General features: G+C 39.9%; 1 protein-coding gene across 1 annotated transcript; it reads right to left on the reverse strand.

The window, feature by feature from the left end:
* Positions 1-1077: 1077 nt before the first annotated feature.
* LOC110153320 (heparan-sulfate 6-O-sulfotransferase 3-B-like) lies at positions 1078-17653 on the reverse strand. The gene is made up of 2 exons (XM_020917206.1): positions 17115-17653; positions 1078-1828 (listed from the first exon to the last, which is right to left on the reverse strand). Exons 1-2 carry the CDS (start codon positions 17651-17653, stop codon positions 1078-1080), a joined length of 1290 nt encoding a protein of 429 aa, XP_020772865.1.
* Positions 17654-23547: the final 5894 nt, after the last annotated feature.

The raw sequence follows: 23547 nt of genomic DNA on the forward strand, positions 1-23547 counted from the left end.
TTTCGTCCTCATGGATCTCCTTTGCTTATTTTCCTTTTTGCAAATCAAAAAATTAATATGAAGCAATGATTCTCGTTCCACGCATCGTCAAGACTTGTTGTCTGCGGAAACGCATGGAAACAGATTGTTTTGCCGGTGTGGTGCAAATGGAACGCCAGTGGAGCTGAGTGCTGTACGTTTGTCAGATTAGGGAGGGGAAAAAGCATTCAGAGTTGCTGGCTTTCTTTTTTTCTCTGCTGTGCTAGAGTCATGGTCAATTGAACTTTAAATGATCAATTTGGAAGCGAAGAGGCTGTGATCAATGGCCTAATGGTGGAAATACCAATGTTCTCTGTTGTGATGTAAGAGCACTGAGACCAGCTCTGACAGCCTGTCTTTCATTCCTCCTTTTTGCATCTTGAGCGACTGAGTGTATGGTGCATGGAGAAGAAGTTGGCACAGTGCACAAAGATTTCACATTTTTATGGTGAGAACATGCTGTGAAAGGCAAAACACGTGCATGTACACATGCAGACCAGAGAGTCCATCAGGAACACTTTTACATCACTGAATGCTGCTTATTTTTATTGAACACATTACTTGCAAGACATTGCCTTGTTAGTGATTTTTGCAGCTAAATCAGTCAGAATAAAAACACAGCAGACCATTGCCAAGTTTGTGCTTTGATATTTGTATGAAGCCAAACACCACAGAGTAGCTACGATACTTCACTGATCAACACAGCGCTATATCACATACAGAGCACTCCCCCTCACACTCAAACCACCTCCTTCAGAAAGCACAATACCTGCACATAAAAGTCTGCTCAAGTGAAGCTTTGGAACATTGTCCCTGCTTGGAAAACATTCAAAGCTAATGCATAAATTAACCAGTGCTTTGTTTAAATAGAGCTTTACGAAAAACATAAATACAAAATGTTGCCATGACAAATACATCCATCATAAATATTAAGACACTATTGGGTAGTCCAATAAGCGCAAAGAGGTTTGTAGGGTAGCAGGTTTTGGAGCACAGCAGAAATGGAGGGCAAAGGTAGCAGAGAATAGCTTATGTTCCAGTCATTTCCAGTAGGTCCTGTTACCATCTAACCACTTGACTACTGTAATCCTCTGTGGTGGCTACCACCTCAAGTGCATTCACCACCTCATTCTGGTCCTCTTCCTCTGCTCCCAGTCTGAGCAGTTGGGCCCAGTATGTCCTGTGCAGCCGCTGCCTGTGCTGCCTCTGCTGGCGTCTGCGCAGACGCTCCTCCTGGTGCTGTTGCTGCCTTTGGTACTGGTATCGACGCAGGAACAGCTCCTTGGCGTACTCGTAGAGCTCTACGTCCAGAGCGTTGAGGCCCTCGATGCGCCAGCGCACCTTCTCGCTGATGCCTATGCTGGCAGCTCGAGTGCTGTTGATCTGCGTAAAGGCGCGGATAAAGCGCAGGCCAAACGTCCTCTCAAACAAATACTGCGTCTTGCGCTGAAACTCCGTCAGGCCGTAGAAGGCCATGTTGCGCAGGTTGGCCTTGGCGCTGGCCAGCAGCACATGGCCCCTCTCCAGCTCGCTCATGGATGACATGTTGTAGCAGCCCACCAGACTGAGGTCCGCCAGCATGCGCACCTGTCTGTTGTTGGCCAGGTTTGAAGGGCAGTTCATAAAGTCTGTCAGGGGCACGCCCGTCCAGTCGTCTCCACTGTAACAGGCGGGCAGTTCGTCCTGAGTGGCCGGACGCCCATCACACATATGGAGGGCTGTTTTCCATGTGGCTCCACGCTGGACATGCTTCCACTCACTCAGGTACCGGGATACAGGGTCTCGAAGCATCGTTATGTAGTAGAAATTTCTGCAGCAAAACAAGACAAAACACATGTCACAACATTGCTCATACATTCACATGTTTCTAATAGTAGTATAACAACACTAAATGAAATTGTGTAATTGTACTGAAGTGTAGTGTGTGGATAAGCTACATTTGTGTTCAGACTGTGAGCTGCAGAAGAATGGGGAAGTGGTCCCTGGAGTGAGGTGCAGTTACTGCAGTGAGGTTTATGTCCCAGTAATGTCACACTGCTGCTCCTGCTGCAGCATCACACAGTTATGCTTTCATGTGGTACGGCATGAACAATGATCCGGTGTCTAATGATCAAACCTGTTCAGCAGACACTGTGATACATTATAACTCATGAACTTAATTGATACATTTTGTGTTTAGTAGTTTAGACAACCATCATGGATATAACATTTATTAAAAGGCTTCACCTCATAATAATATTTATTGTTTAATGTATATATAAGTTGTATTATATTATGAGTTTTCCATTACCAATACTTTTTATTCAGGACCACTCAGATGTGCCCTAAACAACGTTTGAGAAAATTACTGTTGCCCAGCTATGTCTAACCCTTTCAGCAACTACAGCTCCTTATCTTTTGAGTTCAGCGACGACCACCCTCACAGCGAGGTGACTGGAGGAGGCAGTGCTGGGAGAAATTCACACATTTAGTTGGTTTTTAAAAGGAAGGTAGCACATATAAAAGGAAAAGAAAATGTTTGTGTGGTGTGCTGGATCGGAGTGAACCTCCCGTGTCACATGGAAAGCAAACCACATCTAAAGACAAGTCAAAAGCCACAGGGTTCACACTTCATTCGACAGACACAGTCCACCTGTAAGCTTTCAGCTAAATTAAGACTTTGATTCAAGGCTGCTTTGACACATCAGTGCAGCTGTGGCAAAATATATTCTTATTGGCATAAATATTTATTTTGGTTGATTAATAACTAGGCATTTGTGTTTCTAAATAGATTATAGAATAGAAAATAAATAAATATATGGCCTGTTTAAATTTGTATAATTTGAGATAATTCTTTGCAAAGCAGTGAGCTGTTTAGAGCTGGAGCTTTTACAAAGAGACCATTCAACCACTTAACTGCTAAATTTGATTAAATAGAGAGAAGCTGTCTCAGTGTGCACAGAGCGTGCAGGCAAACAGCCCTAAAAGGTCCACAATTCAGCAATTATTGGCGGCCAGCAGATATCAATCAGCTGTGATATATATTTAAGTGAGTGCCATGATGATATCATGGCAGAGAACACCCGCAGACAGCACACCACCCAGGGATAATGGCCATCCACAGAGGAATCTAAGTGAATTAGCCTGCCATCTTCGGCGGGTTGAACGGACAGCTCGAGATAGATGGACGAGCAGGGCCGCCTCACAAAGCTGCCTTTGTTGTAGTTGTTGCAGAATGGCTCAGTCTTTCCTTCTCCTGTGCCTATCATCTATCTGTACAGCTAACCGTGAGACAGAGGATCAATAGATGTCCATGCAGCCCGCCTCTTTGCGTCTGCGTTTTCTTCGTGACCTATTGACAAAGAGCAGCAAATGTCAAAGCTCTCTTCTTACCCGTGTCAGCGACAGAAACAGGGTCAGATTATGAAAGGAAGCAATGATTACCAGTCGGAAAAGTGCCAAGTGCGATAAGAAACGCTGTTTGCCATAACGTCTGTACAACATATAAAAAAACTTTCAACTAGTGAGATATCTTATACTGGCTCAAGTCTTTCTGATGGAATTTTAGTGGAGAAAAATGTGTGAAACTGCACTTGATTGGCTATAGCGAAAGTAAATTAAATGTCTTTAAAATTAAACTGCATTTCTGGAATTTGTTGTTAAATAATTAAATTTAAAATATGTTGTTTGCACAAAATGTATGTGACTGACAGAAAACAACTTGTCTTTAAGTGATGGATGTAGGTCTCTGAAGGTTTTCTAAACCAAATAACTTTTTGTCACATCGATCTTTCTCAACATCTGTGATCTAGTGCATTTTCTCCTGTGTTGGTGCTATAATTTCATTGCATGTGCTAAATGGCCTTTTAAGTCACTCTGGAGAACATGGGAACAGTTTCAGGGTTTTCACTGAAACCTGATTGATTGTGTGAAAACCTTCTGTTGTCAGAGCGATTCTTCTTCTGCACTGTCAAATAAAAGCACAATCAGCCCAGGCTCTGCGTGTGACCGTGCGTGGCCGTGTGCTGCTCTGGAGAGAAAGTAAAATCAGCTTGTTGCGTTTTGCAGGCGATCAATGGCGACGCCTCGTTCATGCCCTTCTGCTGCCTGTCACCTTTCTCCACACAGCAACCTGCAAACACTATCGACCATCTCAGCCTCTGATTGTCTCTCTCTCACTCTCTAAATCACCATCAAAAAGCTACAGAGGAAACTCACAGCCCAAGATCAATATCTGCCTTGTTAATTCACTCACTCCCATCAAGGACACCATCAGACTCATGATAAAAGCCTTGATGGAAACTATTTATGCTACTGAAGGAGCAGCCCATACAAAAACCCGGCCGATCGACAACAATCTCATTTGATTCATTTTCAAAAAATGAAAATATATCATGTTGCCTTTAGTTCAGTTGTTGGGTAAAATGGTTTCACACTGCTTCATTGGGTACTGTCAAAGAGGTATCACTTATAAAGGCATTTGGATGAGTGAACTTGAGAGAAGAAGCAGCTTTGAAAACAAGCACAGGACCGCACATCGATTTCACACTAAAGTCGGGGTGTTGATAACTGGCACAGTCAGAGCAAATCCATTTTAAGGGTGTTTCTGTGGACGCTTGGGGACCCTCACCCAGCAGCCTTTGGGATTAGTCACCTCCACTTTCATGGTCGCCTCCCAGGTCCCTCTGAGACCAACCTTTGACTATGATAATAGTGCATCTCAACTTGTTCTACATTTTATGACATAAAAAACGATGTTGCATGTTTTTTTGATGTTTTCTAAAGCTTGGTTGTAAAAAGTGACCTATTCCTGCTAAATAAGTGAAATAAAAGGAATGACACACACTGATGGACCTATAAAAGTTTATAGTGTGAACTCTCACACAAAAGGGAGGCTATGAATGCATGATGCCACCTTTAGCCCTATTGGCACTCACACGGGCTGCATGGACTTGTAGAGTGGATTTTTTTAAAAAGAGAACATGAAGCTCGTGGACCAGGAAAGGTTTATAGATCACACTGCATTAGGCAGAGCAGATAAAATCTGAGGAAGTTCGATTTTCAGTTTAGTCAACCTGACTTGTGGTGAATGGATGGGTGTAGAAAAGCTAGACTAACCAATAAAATCATTGGAAGCACAACCAAAGAACACCAATCTCCAAAAGCAAATGAGAGTGACTATTAGAGCTCTGAAAGAAGAAGATCAGCTGAAAGCAGCAGCAGCAAAGCGCAGAAGAAAAAGTCTCATTACATCAGTCTCCAGACCAAGAGGTCAAGTGGGAGCCATTTCCACTCAACTGTTCCTCTCTCACACACTAATTTAATTTTTGTGTGCCAATTACAGGCTTCCCAGCACACATACTAAACAGAGCTACAGACACCCGCGTTTAGCTAAAAATATTCCATTAATAGTGTCTTGGCTGTCCAAAATTCAATGTAACCCAGTTGGTGGGGCTGCTGGCCGCTAACAGTATTTGATAAATCACTGTGAAGTGCAGATTGAGAGGAAGGGAGTGAGAAGTGATGAGCAAGGAGCCTGGTGCTGCACTGTGATGTGATCTTCACTGGTCTCACATATGAGATGCTATTTTTGGGCAATAAAGGAAAAGCCCCGGGGAAGCTGGAGCAGAGACCGGGGAACCTGAAAAGGCTTCCAGAAAGACAGGGCCATACAGGCCATATGTGACGCGAGCTGGGAGTTTGTGGAAGTCTAAACAAAACCATAAATACAAATAAGATTAGGCACACATCTTGTGGATTCAATACCGTGTAGTGTGTGCCTCTCTGCTGATAAATCTTCGATGAAATCATCCATCTGCTTGTTCACATTTGGATGCGATTCGTGTTGCTCCATTCAGCACAGTTCCAGACTCCATTTGGTTTGTTAAACACGCTGTTTAGCTGATCCACACACACACCAACCTGCTATGTGCAGCTTTAGTAGCTTTAGCGTCTTAGCTTTAACCTTTGCTTGACATCATAATCTTTGCAGCTTTGTGAGGTGTCAGACAGTCTTCGAGGTCCATGTAGATATGGACGAATAAATGGAAGACTGCACTAAGCAAAAGGTCACTTCTACCAACACAACTATACCACAGGAATCTCTGAGCTGTTGCAAACAAAATCAAGTATTGATTATAACCTTTTTGATTTGCAATTAGTTTTTTTTTTTTTTTTCTTTTAAGGTACGTATAAAATACAAATTGTACTTCTAAAGAGAGAGAGAAAGAGACACAAGCTCACAAGAAATATTCTGAATATTGGACTAAAATAGTGAACCGAATGCTGTTGTAATTTAAATCTCAACTTCTGTATTAATCCCCCTCTTCTTCCTCCCTATATAATAAAACCTGTCTTCGACTGCCCCTAATCCTCATAAGGAGTAGGGAGATTAACAAGATCCTCTGTATATCTCATTTCTCACAAGAATCCAAGAAACTAAAACACTATCATCATGGAACAAGGTAGATATATTTTTCAGCCACAAGCTTTTAATGTCATTCCATCTCCACACAAGGTTTATTCAAGTAATTTGATCATTGTCAAAAAGGAAGTTTTTGAATAATATGATGTGATGGTCCTGATGTGACTTCACAATAAACAAACAAAACAATCCATGCTGACAAGAAAGAGTTCACAATCATTGTCAGTTCATTATCACTTCTATTTTAAACCAATCAAAACATATGCTGCACTTGATGATTTTACTTTAGAAGTGATAAATACATATTTTCTATGGAGATATTGATATATGCTGTAAAATACATGTTTCTTGTTTGTGAGAATGATTAATTTAAATAGTTTGCTTTTATGCTGTAATTGCTGTTCTGGTTGAAAGAGTCTTTATTACTGAACTGAACTAACAGATCTAAAACTGAATGAATTAAAGGGCCCAAATTACACTATTAACTGATCTGTTATAATGTTTCCTCATCAAAAAATAAATAAAAAATCCTAGTTTTAAACAAACCTTGCTTATTTTCTTCTCTCAAACAGAAAACACTCCACCCTGTGATGTCATGTGTTAAAACAGTGCTCCACTGTGGTTTTTAAAGTCTGTACACCATCATTAGAATAATTTGGATGATTTCAACCCTGGAATTGCCATTCTCTGCTGAACAAAAGGTAAACAGTAGCTATTATCTTGAAAACTACAGCTTCATGACATCACAAGGTGGAACAGGGCATTTTGAGCTTTGGAGAAAACTAATAGTGCAAGATTACTCAAATGAATGAAAAAAGGCACAACTCCGGGTATGTCTTTGAAGAGGTAACAACACTCTAATATGGCTTAAACCTCACAGGAGTAAATTTTGTGTAATATAGGACCTTTAATATATCAGAAAACAGGGCCCTGAAATCATTACACAAATCTACCACTGGTTGTATAGCTTTTTATGTAAATAAGAGCTGTCTTGATTAACGTTAATAAGGTCACTTATATATGAGACCTGCTGACAGTTGCATAAATACACACATGGACAGGTACGTAATAATTTAATTTCTGCCAAATGCTGCCATATGTTGTGCCATTAGCGCTGCACGTTTATCGTCAGCATGCATTCAGAAGATACATCTGTGAGGTCATCATCCAGCCCCCTCATTCACTGATTCAAACAACAGATATGATTTTAGTGCGTACATCTCAACGTCAAAGCTCTAGCTCCATTCTCCCTGGAGGGCCAGTACTTTCACCCTTTTAGCCAAAAATAAAAATGTAGTGTCAGGTACTGCAATTCCACCTACAAGAAGTGACGAATAGGACTTGAGTGAAATGCAAACTGTCTTCTAAATCAGCAGCAGATTCTAGCTCCCTTTGCTCTCCATGTTTTTGCAATCGCACATTACAGATCGGTGGCCATGTTTTGATTTGTTAGCTATGCAGGGTCACATTTTTACAACAGCACTCACATCATTTGACAATCAAATGCTCATGTCGTATTCAGTTCACTGCAACAATGCACATCACTCAGCAGCTTGGTGTACCTCAATGTGAGAGCTCAGGCAAAGAAAAGATAACAGAAGAACTGTACAAGCGTATAGTAGTATAGCAAAAAATGCAAAGACTTAATACACAGCAGTAGTCTATTGAGTTATGACTCACAACACTTTGCAGGTTAAGGCCACTTTTTGTGAATAAACATACACAGATCTTTTTACATTGAGTTCTTTGTCCTCATTAGAACCTACCCTCCACAAATAATTTCTATTTTACAGCTAGTGCTATGACATGCATATTATAATCTTTCTTTGCTGAATGTCCATCCTGACATTACCCTCTACATCTATGCATGTGCTCATATAATAGATACCAGACACCTCTGTGGCTGATGAATCATCCATATTGATTATTGATATTATTGTATCGTGAGCCATGTATCATATCGACTCATGAGGAACCCTGTGATTCCCAGCTCTATTCAACATGTTTAACAGTCGGTGTATAGTTTTTTCACCTTATTGTCAATCCTTGCACCTTGTTAGACCTCTGCTCTAGCATAGATTAACATATTTAGGAAGGGAAAGTGCCATTATCATCATCAGAAGCAGGGTCCCGTTGCCAAATTAATAGCTTAAACCTGTGAGAAGCCTAAATGTGGCCAGAATGAAGTGGGCTAATTAGACCCGGCTGGTATTGGTAGTGGCCGACCTGCATTCTTGGCTCTAATCTGAAATAATGAGGTCAGTAATAAGGTTACACTCTCTGACTGCTCAGTGTGGGGCAGCTGCCGAGGACGACTAGGGCAACTCTGCAATTGAAACGGTTTTGACGTCTGGCCTTACAGCAATTTTGTGACCTGCTGCGATGTGAATGCTCTGGCTACATGCTGGGAGCAAAGATCTGCAGGAGACTCTGGCCTTCATGGTCCTTTAAAAAACTACTCAAAACAGACTATATTACTTAGCCATTTTTGTCATGTCGGAAGAAAATTGCCAGGTAGACTGAGGGCGAATGAGTAGGTAGAATGTTAACTCCACCAAAGTTAATGCAATAAATGTTAGATAAGAGATTCAAAACAATTCATTTTCTTTGAAATTGCAGTGATCAAATGGTGCCACAGGTTTGCTTCTAAATAGGAGCTAAATTCAGCTGCGTTTTGACAAAGATGTGTTAAAGCTGTGCCACTAATGTCTCTTATCAAAACTGAAACTGGTTGCTATGCCAACTCCTCGTCTGACCAAGGAGCTAATTAGTGATGTTTCTTCCATTTCCTGAGCATATTTTCAAGACTTTAAACTTTTACAAGTGGTGATCTGCATTCAATTGTTCAATTCAGTCTGCCCTCATCTACTGGGACCGACGCAATAGGAGACAATGTTTCGGTAGCACTTGAGTCCACTCTTTTCCCTTATGGCCCTGAGAGGATGATTGATGTGATGCTGTCTGCTCCTTCTTCACTACTCAAATAGAAATATTGAGAACCCGTTTCCTGCAGCCAAAAAGATTATGCATTCTGATGTGCTGGATCTGTTTGCTTTGTTTGTTGATGCTGCAATTAAGATCCTACACAAAATTGATTGTTGTGAGCTTTGAATTCATGTTAGTCATGTTAGTCACCTCCTCAAAAACCTGGAGTTGTGTTCTGTTGCATTCACACATGTTTGAGTAAATCTTATTATCTGTTCCACCTTGTGATGTCATTGAAGCTATATTTTTCAAGTTAACAGCTACCTTTTACCTTTTGTTCAGAAGAGACTGGCAATGCCAGATCTTAAATCATCTAAATAATTCTACTGAAGGCGTTTGGAGTTTAAAAACACAGTAGACAAAGTGGAACAGTGTTTTACAGTTTAAGAGAAGAACTCAGTGGAAGTATGCAGGCCTTGAGTGTTAAACAAACAAAACACAACAACATAGTCATAGTCATAATCAGACTTTAAAATTTGTATTAATCTACAGTCAGTGAGTTCAGTGGAAAGAGATATCTTCCTGTCCATATAGTCATGCCACCAGAGGTCACTGAATGGATTTGCATAACAATTTTAACTGCCATATTTGAATAATTACCTGAAAGAAACCCGAATGTATTTTGTTGTGCTAGGTTATTTTGATGTCTAAAGAGCATTTCTGGTTAGAGTAGTTATCTTTGAACTAGAAGATCTCCAGTATGGTCTACACTGTTGGGCAAGTTACTTTAAAAACGTAATGCGTTATTTATTACTTATTACTGTCATTTCAAAGTAATTCGTTACATTACAATATTACTGCATTTAAAATGTAAGGCATTACATTACTATTGCATTACTTTAAGTTACTCTCACCAAAATAACTGCGAAGATGCTGAACTTTTGCGCCGTATATGGACTGAACCAGGACTAAACCAGGTCTAAACCAGGTCTAAACCAGGTCTAAACCAGGACTAAACCAGAGCTGAACCAGGACTGAACCAGGACCATAAAAGGACTAACCTCGGGCTGATTCCAGGACTGAAGAGGAGGACTAAAACAGGACTGAACTAGGACTAAAACAGGACTAAACCAGAACTAAACCAGAACAAAACCAGGACTAAACCAGAACTGAACTAGGACTAAAACAGGACTAAACCAGAACTAAACCAGAGCAAAACCAGAACAAAACCAGGACTAAACCAGAACTGAACTAGGAGTAAAACAGGACTCTCTGTCGGGACGGGCTCGAAGGTGACCGCAGGAGAAAGGAGCGGCTCTGCACCTCACGGAGGTAAGAGCGGCTGTCGCCCGATCGCGCTTTATGGACACCGTGCTCCGCGGGCTCGCGGCCTTGATTTCAGCAACTATTTGCGGGTACCCGAGCCGGTGTAAGACTCTGCTACAGCACGTAACTTCTACCTTCCTTCAGCGTGTCCAGAAGTCCAACTTTTTGTGCGATAGTGAGCATCTTCCTCTGCCTTTTGGGTGCGAGCGCAGGAGCCTTTGTCAGTGCAGAACATTTTGTCGACGTTGTGGGTTTTGTCGGGGAGAAAACTTGCAAACATACAGCACTTCGGACGACTGTAAACCAGGTCTAAACCAGAACTGACCCAGGTCTAAGACAGGTCTAAACAGCGTAGAGTTCTGTGTCGGTCCTTTCCCCGCGGTTACCTGAAGGTCTACGCGGCCACGTCTCCGGCGTTTCCCCGCTGCTGATATCGCGGTGATTTTAGCGAATTTGTATGAAGAAAAACACACCACTTCGATCCAGGTTAAAAAAGCATTGTAACGCGCGTTACTCACATTTGTACCGAGTAAAATATTACTATTTTTTCTCCTGTAATGCCTTACGTTACTGCGTTACAGCAAAAAGCAATGCATTACTGTAATTCGTTACTTTTATAACGCGTTACTCCCAACACTGATGGTCTATGCTTACTGTGATCTGGCGAGTGTCAAGTATTCACTACATTACATGGTTTAGAAGTTGATGGATACTGTTACATTTTAATCACTTGTTAATAGTGCACTATGTAAGTTTCTGGAGAAGGGCCCACTTCCTCCTTGTCTCCAGGGACAGGTTTATTATTATTTTATTTTTCTAGAAGGTTCACATAGTATGGCATTTTACTTAGCAATCTTAATTTCTTTTTAATTACCTTAAATCTTTTTGCCTTGAAAAACATGCATTCTTACTCTAAGTGGGGTCACCAGTCCACAGATGAGACCTGTAACTTGGCCTAGTGGATTCCCAGCACCCAAAATACTTTTTCCTCCTTGTTAATGAAGGACACACATAACATTTATTACTTCAATTGTTTGGTTGATGTATTTGATTAATCACTGGCTTGACACCATTACATTTATAAACAACCCTTTTTTTTCTGTCATTATCATTATCATTTAATTGAGTCCAGAGGTTTTCAGCTCTCAAAATTACAACATAACGTCTAATTGTTATAAGTGATTCCGCCCACAATCATTTAAACAAACAAATTAATAACAAGCACTGAACATCCTTAATGATGATTCATTTTTAAACTTCCAATGTAAAAAGAGAAGTCACATTTGGTCAAATATTGCATCAGTGACTGTGGTCTCCCTGCTAATACATCATTAGGCCTTTTTCAGAATCAGAATTGACTTTACATTGATCTCCAAGGGGAAACTGTTTTTGTTATTTACCAGCTACTTTATTCACTAGAATCAAGCGTCAATAGTAAAGAGTTATTTCTATTCAAAAACAGTGACAGTTGTTAACATTTAACGTACTGGTAAACGAGGTGATGGGAAAGGTGAACTGAAGGTGACTAGGAGGTGTTTAAAGGAGCCAGATGGAGCTTCTGTGTAGCAATGGGAGCAGCGGGCACCAAGCATGACACTTCCTCTGATCATAAAGTCTGTTAATGAGGTGAGGCTGTCTGCTGTACCTTAACACTCGTCATGACCTTGATTCAAACAATGACAATGTGAAATGTGAAAGAATACATGGCCACGCCTCCCACTCATTTACACATCCAGAGTCCTAGATATGAAGTTTGAATGTGTTGGGAAAGCCATTCAGACAGAGCTCAGTGGATGTCCGCTTTAAGACAGATGAGACACGTGTAAAGTACTCCACAGCCTGCCGCGTGTAGCCTCTGGGTGTGAGTGGGCGTCTTCCGCTCCTGTGATGTTTGATCCTTGCTCCCATTGCTATAAGTGACTTGTATAAGACAGGAGTCATCCTTCTATATCCATGCACTTTTGTGAGGTGGACTGGCTTTTGTAATCTCACGCACAAAACGCTAGACAAGAGCTTTAAAAATACCCTAAAGATGGATGAGAAGTGTTTCTAATCAGTGGTTATCTCTCAGTACAGGTACCTCCACCAGTGCTCTTTGGATTATATAGAATTATTGCTAAAACTAGAATGGCCCCTTTTTGTCTTAGTGGAACAAAGGGATAAGAGATGAAATTTGAAAAGCCATCTTACTGAAAAAAAATATTGCACTAAGCTGAGGATTGCCAACGTCATATAAGCTAACACTCTACAGTTTCGTTACTGTGCTGTCGTCTGCATATGCGTCACAGCCCTTCACGTATAGGAGGCACGGGCCAAAGGAACAGAAAGAGGCAGCATTCATGTTGGGCTAGGCAATATTTATTCCATTTTTCTCTTGTATTGATTGATAACTGTTTTCTATTCAGTGTTATTTTGTTAGTTTGTCTAATTAAAAACAAATAAAATCGATTTGAGTATTATTTTCCTTAACATAAAGATACTAATCATTTCTCCAAAATCTGTCAAATTTCTTTCCACGATTTTACAGAGAGGAGTAGCTGTACACCTTGAAAAGATGATTTAAACATTAAAATGTGATTTTTAACATAAGTGCATTGTGTTTTGGTGGAGCTTCCCTTGAATGGTTTGTTGTTGAGATGCTATTGCTTTGTCTGGAGATCAAACCAGATCAAGTTACAGATCAGATCTGTGGAGAGGCGACTCTGCTCACAGTCACAATACCTGTTTTTCTGCGTATTTTAGAGCTATAAAACATAAAACATAAAACATAGAACATTCCAGACAAAGCAATGACATGACAGCAATGACCCCCAACCAAAAAGTAACACAGTGCATCTTCTAAATAATAATATATATTTTTAATTCATATAAAATGGTATTAAACGGTGTAGCCCTATATTCAGACAAATATAAAGTACAAGATTTCCAAGGCTCCACTCAGCTTCTGCTCAGCTCTTTCCATATCACCAGACGAGACCTAATTGTTCATCTATTTCCAGGGCAGCAATCAGTGTTACCTGCTAACCTTATGGGCCCGAGCTGTCTATAGACGCCAAATAGACTGGACATCATCCAGGGGAAATGAAGCTGAGATGACTCATAAACTCGTCTCACAATTTCACAGGTATGGAACAGAATGTGACTCACAGCGTGTTTGCTTCATTTTGGGTACATTTTAGCAAATACAAATATATTTCAAATCATGATACATGGACACAGTTTATCTGTCAGTTAGGCTAGTGACAATACCCCCAGTTCCCCTGAACCAGTTATCCTAAAATTATAAATGAGCTTGAAAGCAGCTTTAATTATAAGCAGTAAATCTGAATGTAATAAAAGAGCAATCTACTTGTTGATGGTCAGGTACACAACATTCTTAATATTCTAGGTTTAGACTGCAACATTACTACTGATCATGTGGAGTAGAAAAAAAGGATGGCAGAGGCACTCTGATTTGTGGTATATTTATTGATTGTCACACCTACTACTACTACTGATCATGTTGCTGGCTTTAGTGTCATTAGAATTTTCAAGATTGCTGAATGTCTTTCCAAACTCTTAATTTCCATCTTACTTTATCTTGTGTAAAAGAGGTAACTACTACTGTCACAATAAGAGCCATGTCAAATTATTGTTCAATAGGCATATGAAAGCTGGTACAATACACTTTGGATCTCAAAATTAAACGTGTGCACAGTTTCTTGAATTTGGGTATTTTTGTTTTAATACAAAAAGATTTTAGCTTTAAAAGGTTTTAATAAGTGACTTCTGTTGCTATTTATTGTTTAATTCTGTGATTTATTTGTTGCAGCTCATACCTCTTAATGATACTGTCTAAAATGGTATACAAGGATTATCTTGCATTATCTTGCTTTGTATCATTGTCATAAAGTAGTGACAGGCCTCTGAGTAAAAAAAAACTTTATGCAAACAAATAAAGTAATTAAGAAATTATTTCAACAAGCCTTCTATTGATAACATATAAGTAGGCCTGTCACGATAACACATTTTGAAGCATGATACATTGCTACAGAGAAATATTGCGATACATGATAATGAACACAAAGCAGCACAAATCTCAGCAAACCAATTTTTAATTATACTGTATCATTAATAGGCATGATCTTCAATAATAAAATAAATAATTAGCCACAAAAGTTATTTATTCTACCCTCTATGGCTCAAATCTCTCATAACAATGCAGAAAAATGTCTAAAATCTCTCCACTATTGCAAAGAAATTGTACACATGTAAATATTAAGTATTTATACAGTAATTATCATGACATGCCTGCATATTAACTACGCATGTCATGGAGCTGATGCCCTTGAACAAGTCCACGTCTAATTGGCTGCGACGTGGAGCTGTTGACCTTTGCCCCTGGCGTGGAAGGGCCTCGTGTAAAGGCTTCAGACTGAACCACTCGATGGAGTATCCGATTATCAGCAAGTGCTTATCAATACGCTCCGTGCTGTATCATATAGTGTGGCGCAGTGGTAATGGAGCACTTCGGAGGAGCTGCCACTGCCGCTGTGAGAAGACAAGGAAACTCAGGTACTAATTCAGTGCTTATGAACTGCAAGTAGAAACACGTGTCCTCAATCAACACCTCCCCCCAAGCAACAGGAACTTTACCATTCAAATAATTGGGTGTCATGTAAAACATTTCAGAGTGGCAAAAAAAATAAAAAATCAGGTAATCAAATGTTGTTTTGCCTAGAATATTCCACAGTATGGCATAAAGCTTATCTTTCACCGTGGAGAAAAGCAGTAGACGCCACAAGGCCAAATTACAGCTCAGATCTGTGAAGAGGTGACCTGACGCAATGTAAGAATGCATGTTTTTCAAGGCGTTTTTGAGAGAAAAAAAAATCACCAGTAAATCTGCCAAGTCTTCTTCAATCTTTAAGCTGGTCTTATTGAAATAGCAGCATTTTTATTTGTTTATTTTTTGAGCCACATACCTTGATAACCACTTAAAGGTGCACTGTGTAACATATTATTAGTGAAGGTCTGCCTCCTGCTTGTCTCCATGGAAATGGAATTTCCTTTGTGTAGAATGTTCCACAGTATAGATTAAACCTATCTATCACAATGGAGACATGCAGATAACAGCACTACACTACATTACATTTCAGATCTATGGAGAGTCACCGCTATTCACAGAAGGAATTAATGTATTTGCAGAAACACCCATAATAAATAAATGCTAGATGGATATGTTTAACGTCATACCATGGAACATCCCAGGCAAAACAACATTTCAATGGAGACAACCATCTACCCGGAAAGTTACACAGTGGACCTTTAAGTAACAGTAATAGTGTTAGACTTGTTTGCACCACAGCACTAATGAGTTGTATTTTCCAGTGTCTTTTAACACAGAGCTGACAAGTGTTAAGTGTACTTAATTCACTTTGTGTTACTGATATGACTGTGAGGCGGATCTCCAATACTATTTTGGAGCATTACGTTAACACACAATACAGCTGAAGGAATGGCAGTGCCCCCCCCCCCCCCCCCCCCCCCTTGTGTTCAAAGAGGCTGTAACATATGGAGATTTGAGCCCTGAACCTAACACTAGGCAAATTGGCTTCAACTCAGGCACCACACCTCAAAGGACTGTGGCCTTCTTAAATGGTTTAGCCCCTTAAGCTGAGCTGTAATTAAAGGAAATTGAGGTAGGCCTACAGCAGATTAAGGTAACAGTCTGGCGATGTATAGGTATGTGTGTTTGGTGTGAAATCAAAGGAGTCTGATTGGTCTGTATTTAACACAATAAAGAGTAGGTCTGACAGTGCTGGCAGTCAGTACCAGAGTTTAGTGAGTGAGCCCCAGAGGAAGGTGATTTCACAGGCACATTCAATAATGATCTTTGCCTTATTGATTAAAATAGATGTTGTAAGCAGCACATTTAAAGATCACATCATATCCTATATATTTTTATGTTTAGTGGATAAAACATGCAGCAGCGTCACACAGATTTTGGTGTGTGTTGATTGTGTCTTTGCTTTTAGATCATGTAATAATCACTTCATCAATTTAATTATTTATGTTTTATCTACATGCCCAATTGACTACTGATGGTTGTTAGTAGTGGCAAATTCATTAAATTACCTTATTTGAAATTATTAGTCATAATATATAATATGCTTCAAAAATATTTTGAGTTATTTAAACAAAAAATTTGTAAAAATCTAACTTTTCTGTTTATTGAGGAATATTAAGGGATATTATAGAAGCTATCAAGTTGTTGTGGGCTGCCAATAAGATAATACTATTTTAATTGCCTACCATTTCCCCCAACTCTTTAATTTGCCAATTCGTGGCTGATGGAAGCCAAGTTTTGGTCTCATTCAAACGCGCCCACAGTTTGATCTAAGCGCATTTGTGTTCATGCAAGAGTTTATCTACGTGACTGTGAATGCACGGGCTGGATCACCTTTTGCTCTTCTGCGCGTTCTTCTTGTCCCTCTTGTTCATGACCACGGGCACGCAGCTCGTAAGCTCGGTCCAGTCCGCGTGTAGCCCACAGCTCCAGCCCGTGGAGAAGCGCGAAAAGAGCCAGGACTCGGCTTTACCGGGCCGGTGGCAGGTGCACTTCCTCTGGCCGGGCATACAGTCGCACGGCTGCTCCAGCTGGATGTTCTTGACCAGGTGCCGCCCGAACGTGGTCCCGCCCGTCTTTTGAATGTGCAGAAACACCATGACGTCGTCCCCTCGGATATCGAAGTCAACGTGCCTGTCCAGGTCCCGTTCCGTAAAGTTAAATTTGGTGGTGATCTTGGACGGAAGATCCTCGTCCGCCTCGTCCGAATAAACAAACTCAAAGCCAGCGGAGTAGCGCTGGAAAAGCCCCTTCTCGTCCCCTCGGAAGTAGCAGGTGTTGCTGTCCGCAGGGCACACGTACTGGTACCCGATCATCAGGAACAGCACCGCTGCAATGGGGACTAACAGAAGTCTATTGAACTTCTCCTCCATAATGCAAACCTTTAAGTCACTCCGTGGCCACAAACATGAACATCACGTCCCGGTGGTTCCCCTGCTCTCCTCGTACCATCCTGTCACTTGAAAACCTCGCTGCAACTTTGGTCCCGCGCGGCTCTACTCTGCGTCCCGCATCAGAGCAGCTCTCAAACTTTCTCCCGTCACTCAAAGCCGTCACTTTCCTGTGCACATGTCCTGATTTAAATATGCCTGATACTTGACATAATTAGACGTCTACACTGCGCTAACACCTTGGGGACGTCAGAGGAGCGGCACATCCCCGCGCCTGCACTGTGCACGCTCGGCTGTCCTGCCAGTGTCAACTGCTGATCACTATCTGAGCCAGGAGCGCCACGACAAGTGCCTGGAGCTCCCGCCGCCGCTTCCGTGCAACACTTACAAAATCAAGGTCCTAATGGCAGCGTAAATCAAACACTTAAATAGAATATAGGACTTGAATGAATAGGCCATATACAAAATATACGTGTAAGCTTATATGATTGAACAACTATTAAGTTGACTAACTTCTAGTCAGTTCTAATCTGCTTAGACACTTGCATTTTATCTGCTAAGTCATTCATATGATCAACCCCAAACCTTCAAACATCTAAATTAGTTTTTGTAACAAAAACCGTCTATATCTTTTAAGATCCACATCCAGAGGGACATTACAATTGAAGAAGCATAATCTCACGTTGTAGCCCGGTATAGACCTCCTTTTATTTTGAAAAGGGAACAAATCTTGTTCCGCCTGCATTTCTCCGTCTTTGGCTCTACATCTGCGCCAGTCATCTGTCCCGGCTACCGACTCTGTGACGCAACTCGCTCTCTAATCTCTCTTTCTTTCTCTCTGTCTCTCTCACACACACATACACACACTCTCACACACACCCGGCAATTTGAGCGTTCCGTTGGAAAACCATTGTCTACGTTGTGCATTCTAGTTACAGATTTTAAAACAGCTAAAAGTGGAATTGTATTCGTAGCTTGCGGAGTTGCAATTTTTTTCCGGCCACTTGCTTGTCCTGGGCATGATATCAATAATTTCGATGATGCATTACGGGCTGTTAGATCTATGTCACTGTTTTGTCACGTGGTTGATAGATTGCCGCTCAGCCAGCCAAGTGTAAAGAGTTGAATCCGCGGCGAATCATTTCAGCACCATGGACAGATACCAGCGCGATCGTGTCACGTCAATAATTGGCCCTGCGCGAGCTGGAGGAATGCTCGCGAGCTCGTCATCACCTTCCTACGACAAGCTTGAATACATGACGTATAATAGATTCACACACTGATCAGGGCACAGTTCTGTAACATGTGGAACTTCTGACCTGATATTTTTGATATGGTTTCTGACCTGATATAGTTAAATAAATAAATAAATATATAAATATAAATATAAATATTAATATATATATATATATATATATATATATATATATATATATATATATATATATATATATATATATATATATATATATATATATATATACACAATGTTTTGGGGGTTTTTTTTGGTAATTGTGTCAACTGTTTTTAACAGTAAAATCATCTTTTTGTTTGAACAGATCTTCTTGAGCAGGGAACAACTTTCTAACATCGCCAAAAGCTCACTAGAGTCAATTTTGCGCAATATAGGATATTTAAGAAAAAAACTACAAATTCACAATGGCTTGCACTAAAGGCATTTGGTCTTGCAGTAATGGATTCTGTGTAAGCTGCACTGATCAAAAGCTTTTGTTATTTTGCCTAAGAAATATCCATCAAGGGATTTAACCGCGTGCACTCTAGTATGTATTCTGTTCAATCCTCTTTGTGAAGCATGCCCTCTTTGGCCCCTGGCTCTGACACGGGCTTAATCTGTATGGGGGGAGTTTTACCGCTCCCATTGTCTCTAAGAGGAGACCACCATCCTTCACCCAGGGCCCAGGTGAATCCGTTATGTTAAGACAGGGCGCATGTGGTTTTCTAAAGGTCAAACACAAGTTGGACGATAGCCTGAGAGATGCTAATATCCTGTGTCAGTCTGCTCTTTACCTGCAGGCATCCTCTTATAGCCAGATATGACACGCTGCTTTCTACAAATGGCATGCTGATTAAAAAGTGAGCATAGTCCCTGATGGCGAAGGACGAGGAAAAAAAATCTGCATTAATGTTTTGTGCACTGAAGCAAGACTTGTGTTGTTCTGGCTGTGCAGCGGGGATATTTACGAGGTCCCTGGCGCTCACTACACCAGCCTTATGAGAAATAACCCTGGGATGTGCTGAATCAGCTGACTGCAGCTATATACTGTACAGCTCTCCCAATAATGGAACTCAAGCTTCCTGGAAATTATGATTGGATTGGGGATTTCTATTTTATATCTGTTTGGGTTTTGTTTTGTGTATCAAAACCCTGCATGACTGGGCGGCTATGTTTTTGCTATTTATGGGGATTAACTATTGATTTTGAAATGATGTGAAGAGTTGTGGCGGTGAGAAGTTTTGAGCTCCTGCAGTGGTAGCCTCCCCCTGGCGGGCAGAGAATAGCTGGGCATTCCGAGCAAATGAGCAGCCAGAGATGCTATTAAAAGAACCAAATGAAATCTGGGAGTGCTGCGCAGGAAAGATTAAGAAAAATTAAAGGGAAAATGTGAAAGCTGTTTTTAGCTAGGAGCCATATCAAACTCCAGGGCATCAATACAAATATGTGCCTCTTGCCACCAGCATTGTAACTCATACTTTGTGAAAAGCAAAGTCGCATTAATCATCCTAACAAGCCTAAATACACAATGGAAACCTTACAGAGCACTTTGAATTTTGGTTTGTTTTTCTGTCTGGTTTACAACTGGGAAATAAAATGTATTCAGTCTAATACTGTGGGTCTCAAACTGTGGTGCAGGCCCCAGATGGGAAGTAGGTGTGAGTATGAGTTTGAGATTGACAACTATAAAAAAAAAATCACAAAAATGTTATAGCCAGTCATGATATAATGTTGTTTCGTATTTTGTTTCATTCATACATGTTTAACACGCAAATTCTGCATAATTATGTTCAGTCAGACAGTAAGCACTCTGTTCCACCTTCTGATGTCACGTGGTAATACAGGAAATACTCCACTGTGTTTTTAAACTCCATATACCTTCACTAGAATCATTTGGATAATTTCAACTTTGGAATTCCCCATCTCTACTGAACAAAAAGTAAAAAGTAGTTGTTAAGTAAACTACTGCTTCATGACATTACAAGGTGGAACAGAGCATTTTGAACTCTGATGTAGGCTAATAATAAAGGATTACTCAAATGTGTGTGAATGAAAAAAAAACAAAAAACAAAAAACACAACTTCAGGTATGTTTTTGATGAAGTAACAACATTCTAACTCACTAGAATCCATTTTGCATAATATAGAACCTTTAACTGATTTCACCACAATTTTCCATTTTAGATACTTTTTAGTACCGGTAATGCTGATCTCAGTCCTTTGATTGACTTATCTGTGCTTTGAAAGGCACATCTAAGGTTGTACTTTGTGTAGTATATTTTAAGCTTCAAGTCAATCACACAGCTGGAGAGCAGTGTCTTGGCAGGTGCTGCTGTTCTTGTGTCTATATTTTTTTTTCTCATGTCATTTTTCTTCTGTGTAGGCCCAAATTCCCTCTGACTGAAGCCAGCTGACCACCGGGATCCAGTGGTCACCTCATTACAGGCCTGGGAGCACAGCCTGATACCACTTCTCCATGCGCTGTCTGCTGACTCACTCATACTTCTGCATTTGTTTGTGGTGCCTGGCAACCTGTTGTTATTGGTATTAGTACAACAGGTGAGACATTGTCAGAGTGGTGTTATACTGATTCATGCACCATTATCATCTTAAATCTTCCATTCATAGTTTAGATATATAAGCAAAAAAATTTGCGTAGATTAGAGAAATTAATTTGTGTTCTGAATTCCATAACTTCTTATGTACACAGAAATTGATGAAAGAAAATATAAGAAACACCTTTGCTGAAATAATGTTTAAAATATTGTGTTTCTTGTGTGTAAATCAGTATGGATCTTTCTGAAATAGATCTCTTTACTTTCTATAATTTCCAACATATTTTTCTACTTTTTGTTTTTTGACTAGTATAAAACTATAATTTATATTTGCAACAGGTATTATCCCACCAAATTAAGTAAAAATGTGAGAATCATCCAAACTTGTCATATGCACTTTGTTTTATACACATACAGTAGTTCATATTGTTAAATTCAAAATATCTGAAGCATTTACTTATTGAAACGAATGATTATAACAGTGATTATCCAAGTTTATTATAGTTTTACTAGTCATTTAATCATGTTAACAGTCTAAAAGCCCAATTAAATCATATTTATTTTTTTCTATGATAATAATGAGGACATCAGTTATTTTTTACATTAGCACATGTGTTTCAGGATTCACCAATAAAATCTAAAATTTTCCATTGATAGTTTATATGTACAAGCCAAGAAATTAGTATGTTCAAATAAATGTTTGTTTTGCTTAAATCAAGCAGTTTTTGTACACATACAGTACTCAATATTGTAAATTTTAAATATTTGAAGCATTTACTTATTTTAATGAATGATTATAACGATGATTTTCCAACTTTATTATAATTAGTTTAGTTACATAATTATGTTAACAGCCCAAATGCCCATTGAATTAATGATTATTTTCCCATGATAATAATGAGAATGTTGTCTTGACAGTTATTTTTTCCGTTACTGCTTGTGTTTGAGGATCCAGTAGATGTGTGAAGTCCTCTGTCCTCACCTGGATGCCCTGGATACTCGACTCTCCACTCTGTTTTGGATGACTGCAGCACTGTTGGACTGCGCTCGGCTCCTTGGCAACCAGGCGGAGAATCCCCATCATTGGCCCAGTAACTTCCCAGAGAAAAGCTGTGATACAATCTACATTTTCTCACAGGTAATTGAAGCTTGCTTGATGGTGATGTGTCCTGTGGTGTTCTAATCAGCCTTCCTGTCTGCACCATGAGCCCTGATGGATGTTTATAGTTTCTGAGGACCAGGCCTGTGTGTCACATTGCACTGAAGTAGATTCAAACAGCTGAATGAATGTCACAGCTGAAATGACTATAATTTTACTTGTCAGACTTTATTGTAGCATGTACCCTCATATTAAGGTCACGCTTTTAGGCTTCTCTTATTCGTTAAGAAACAGTAGTGCAATTTCCCTGCCAAACAAATCACATGCATGACTATTGATACTGTCTTCATTCAGACAAATTTTACTTCAAATAAATAGCCCTTGAGATGTCAACATATAGCGACTTCAGTGTTTCTCATAGATTTTGTTAAGAATATGGTGGCACAAAACATTTTTATTTGAATAATTTAATCATTTTGTGGAGTATCATCTTTACCTACTGCTTATATTTGAGCTTTAAGCAGTTATTTTTGACCAGTGAAGTCCCTTTTATAAATATGAGTTTATGATAATGCAATGAGCAACAACATCAATTTAGACAAGCTTATTTTTAGACTATGGGGTTGGTGGGGTGGGGGGGTGGGGGTGGGGGGTTTAGACTATGGGGGGGGCACCATAGTCTCCTGTATTCATGGAAAAAATTGCGACTTCTCAGAATTTACCAAAAGTATTGCTGTTTTGCTGTTAATTTAAGTGTGAAACTAAATAATTTACATTTCTGACTGTCTTATCCAAAGGATTAAATATCAGTATATTGCTGATGTTCTTTTGATGAATTTCACACTTTCTTATTCAGGAAAAAAACCTCAGTGACCAACCCAAGGACACAAAAATTAATGACGCAACAGAAGGATGTTTAGGGTGAGCTTCAAGTAAGGCTGAATGCATTTTAATTAAGATTCCTTCCTTCTTTTGTATGAAGCAGGTTG

The sequence above is a fragment of the Boleophthalmus pectinirostris genome, unplaced genomic scaffold, assembly GCF_026225935.1.
Source record: "Boleophthalmus pectinirostris isolate CB_2022bp ecotype Guang Dong unplaced genomic scaffold, ASM2622593v1 HiC_scaffold_11, whole genome shotgun sequence".
In the NCBI taxonomy this organism is placed as follows: Eukaryota; Metazoa; Chordata; class Actinopteri; order Gobiiformes; family Gobiidae; genus Boleophthalmus; species Boleophthalmus pectinirostris.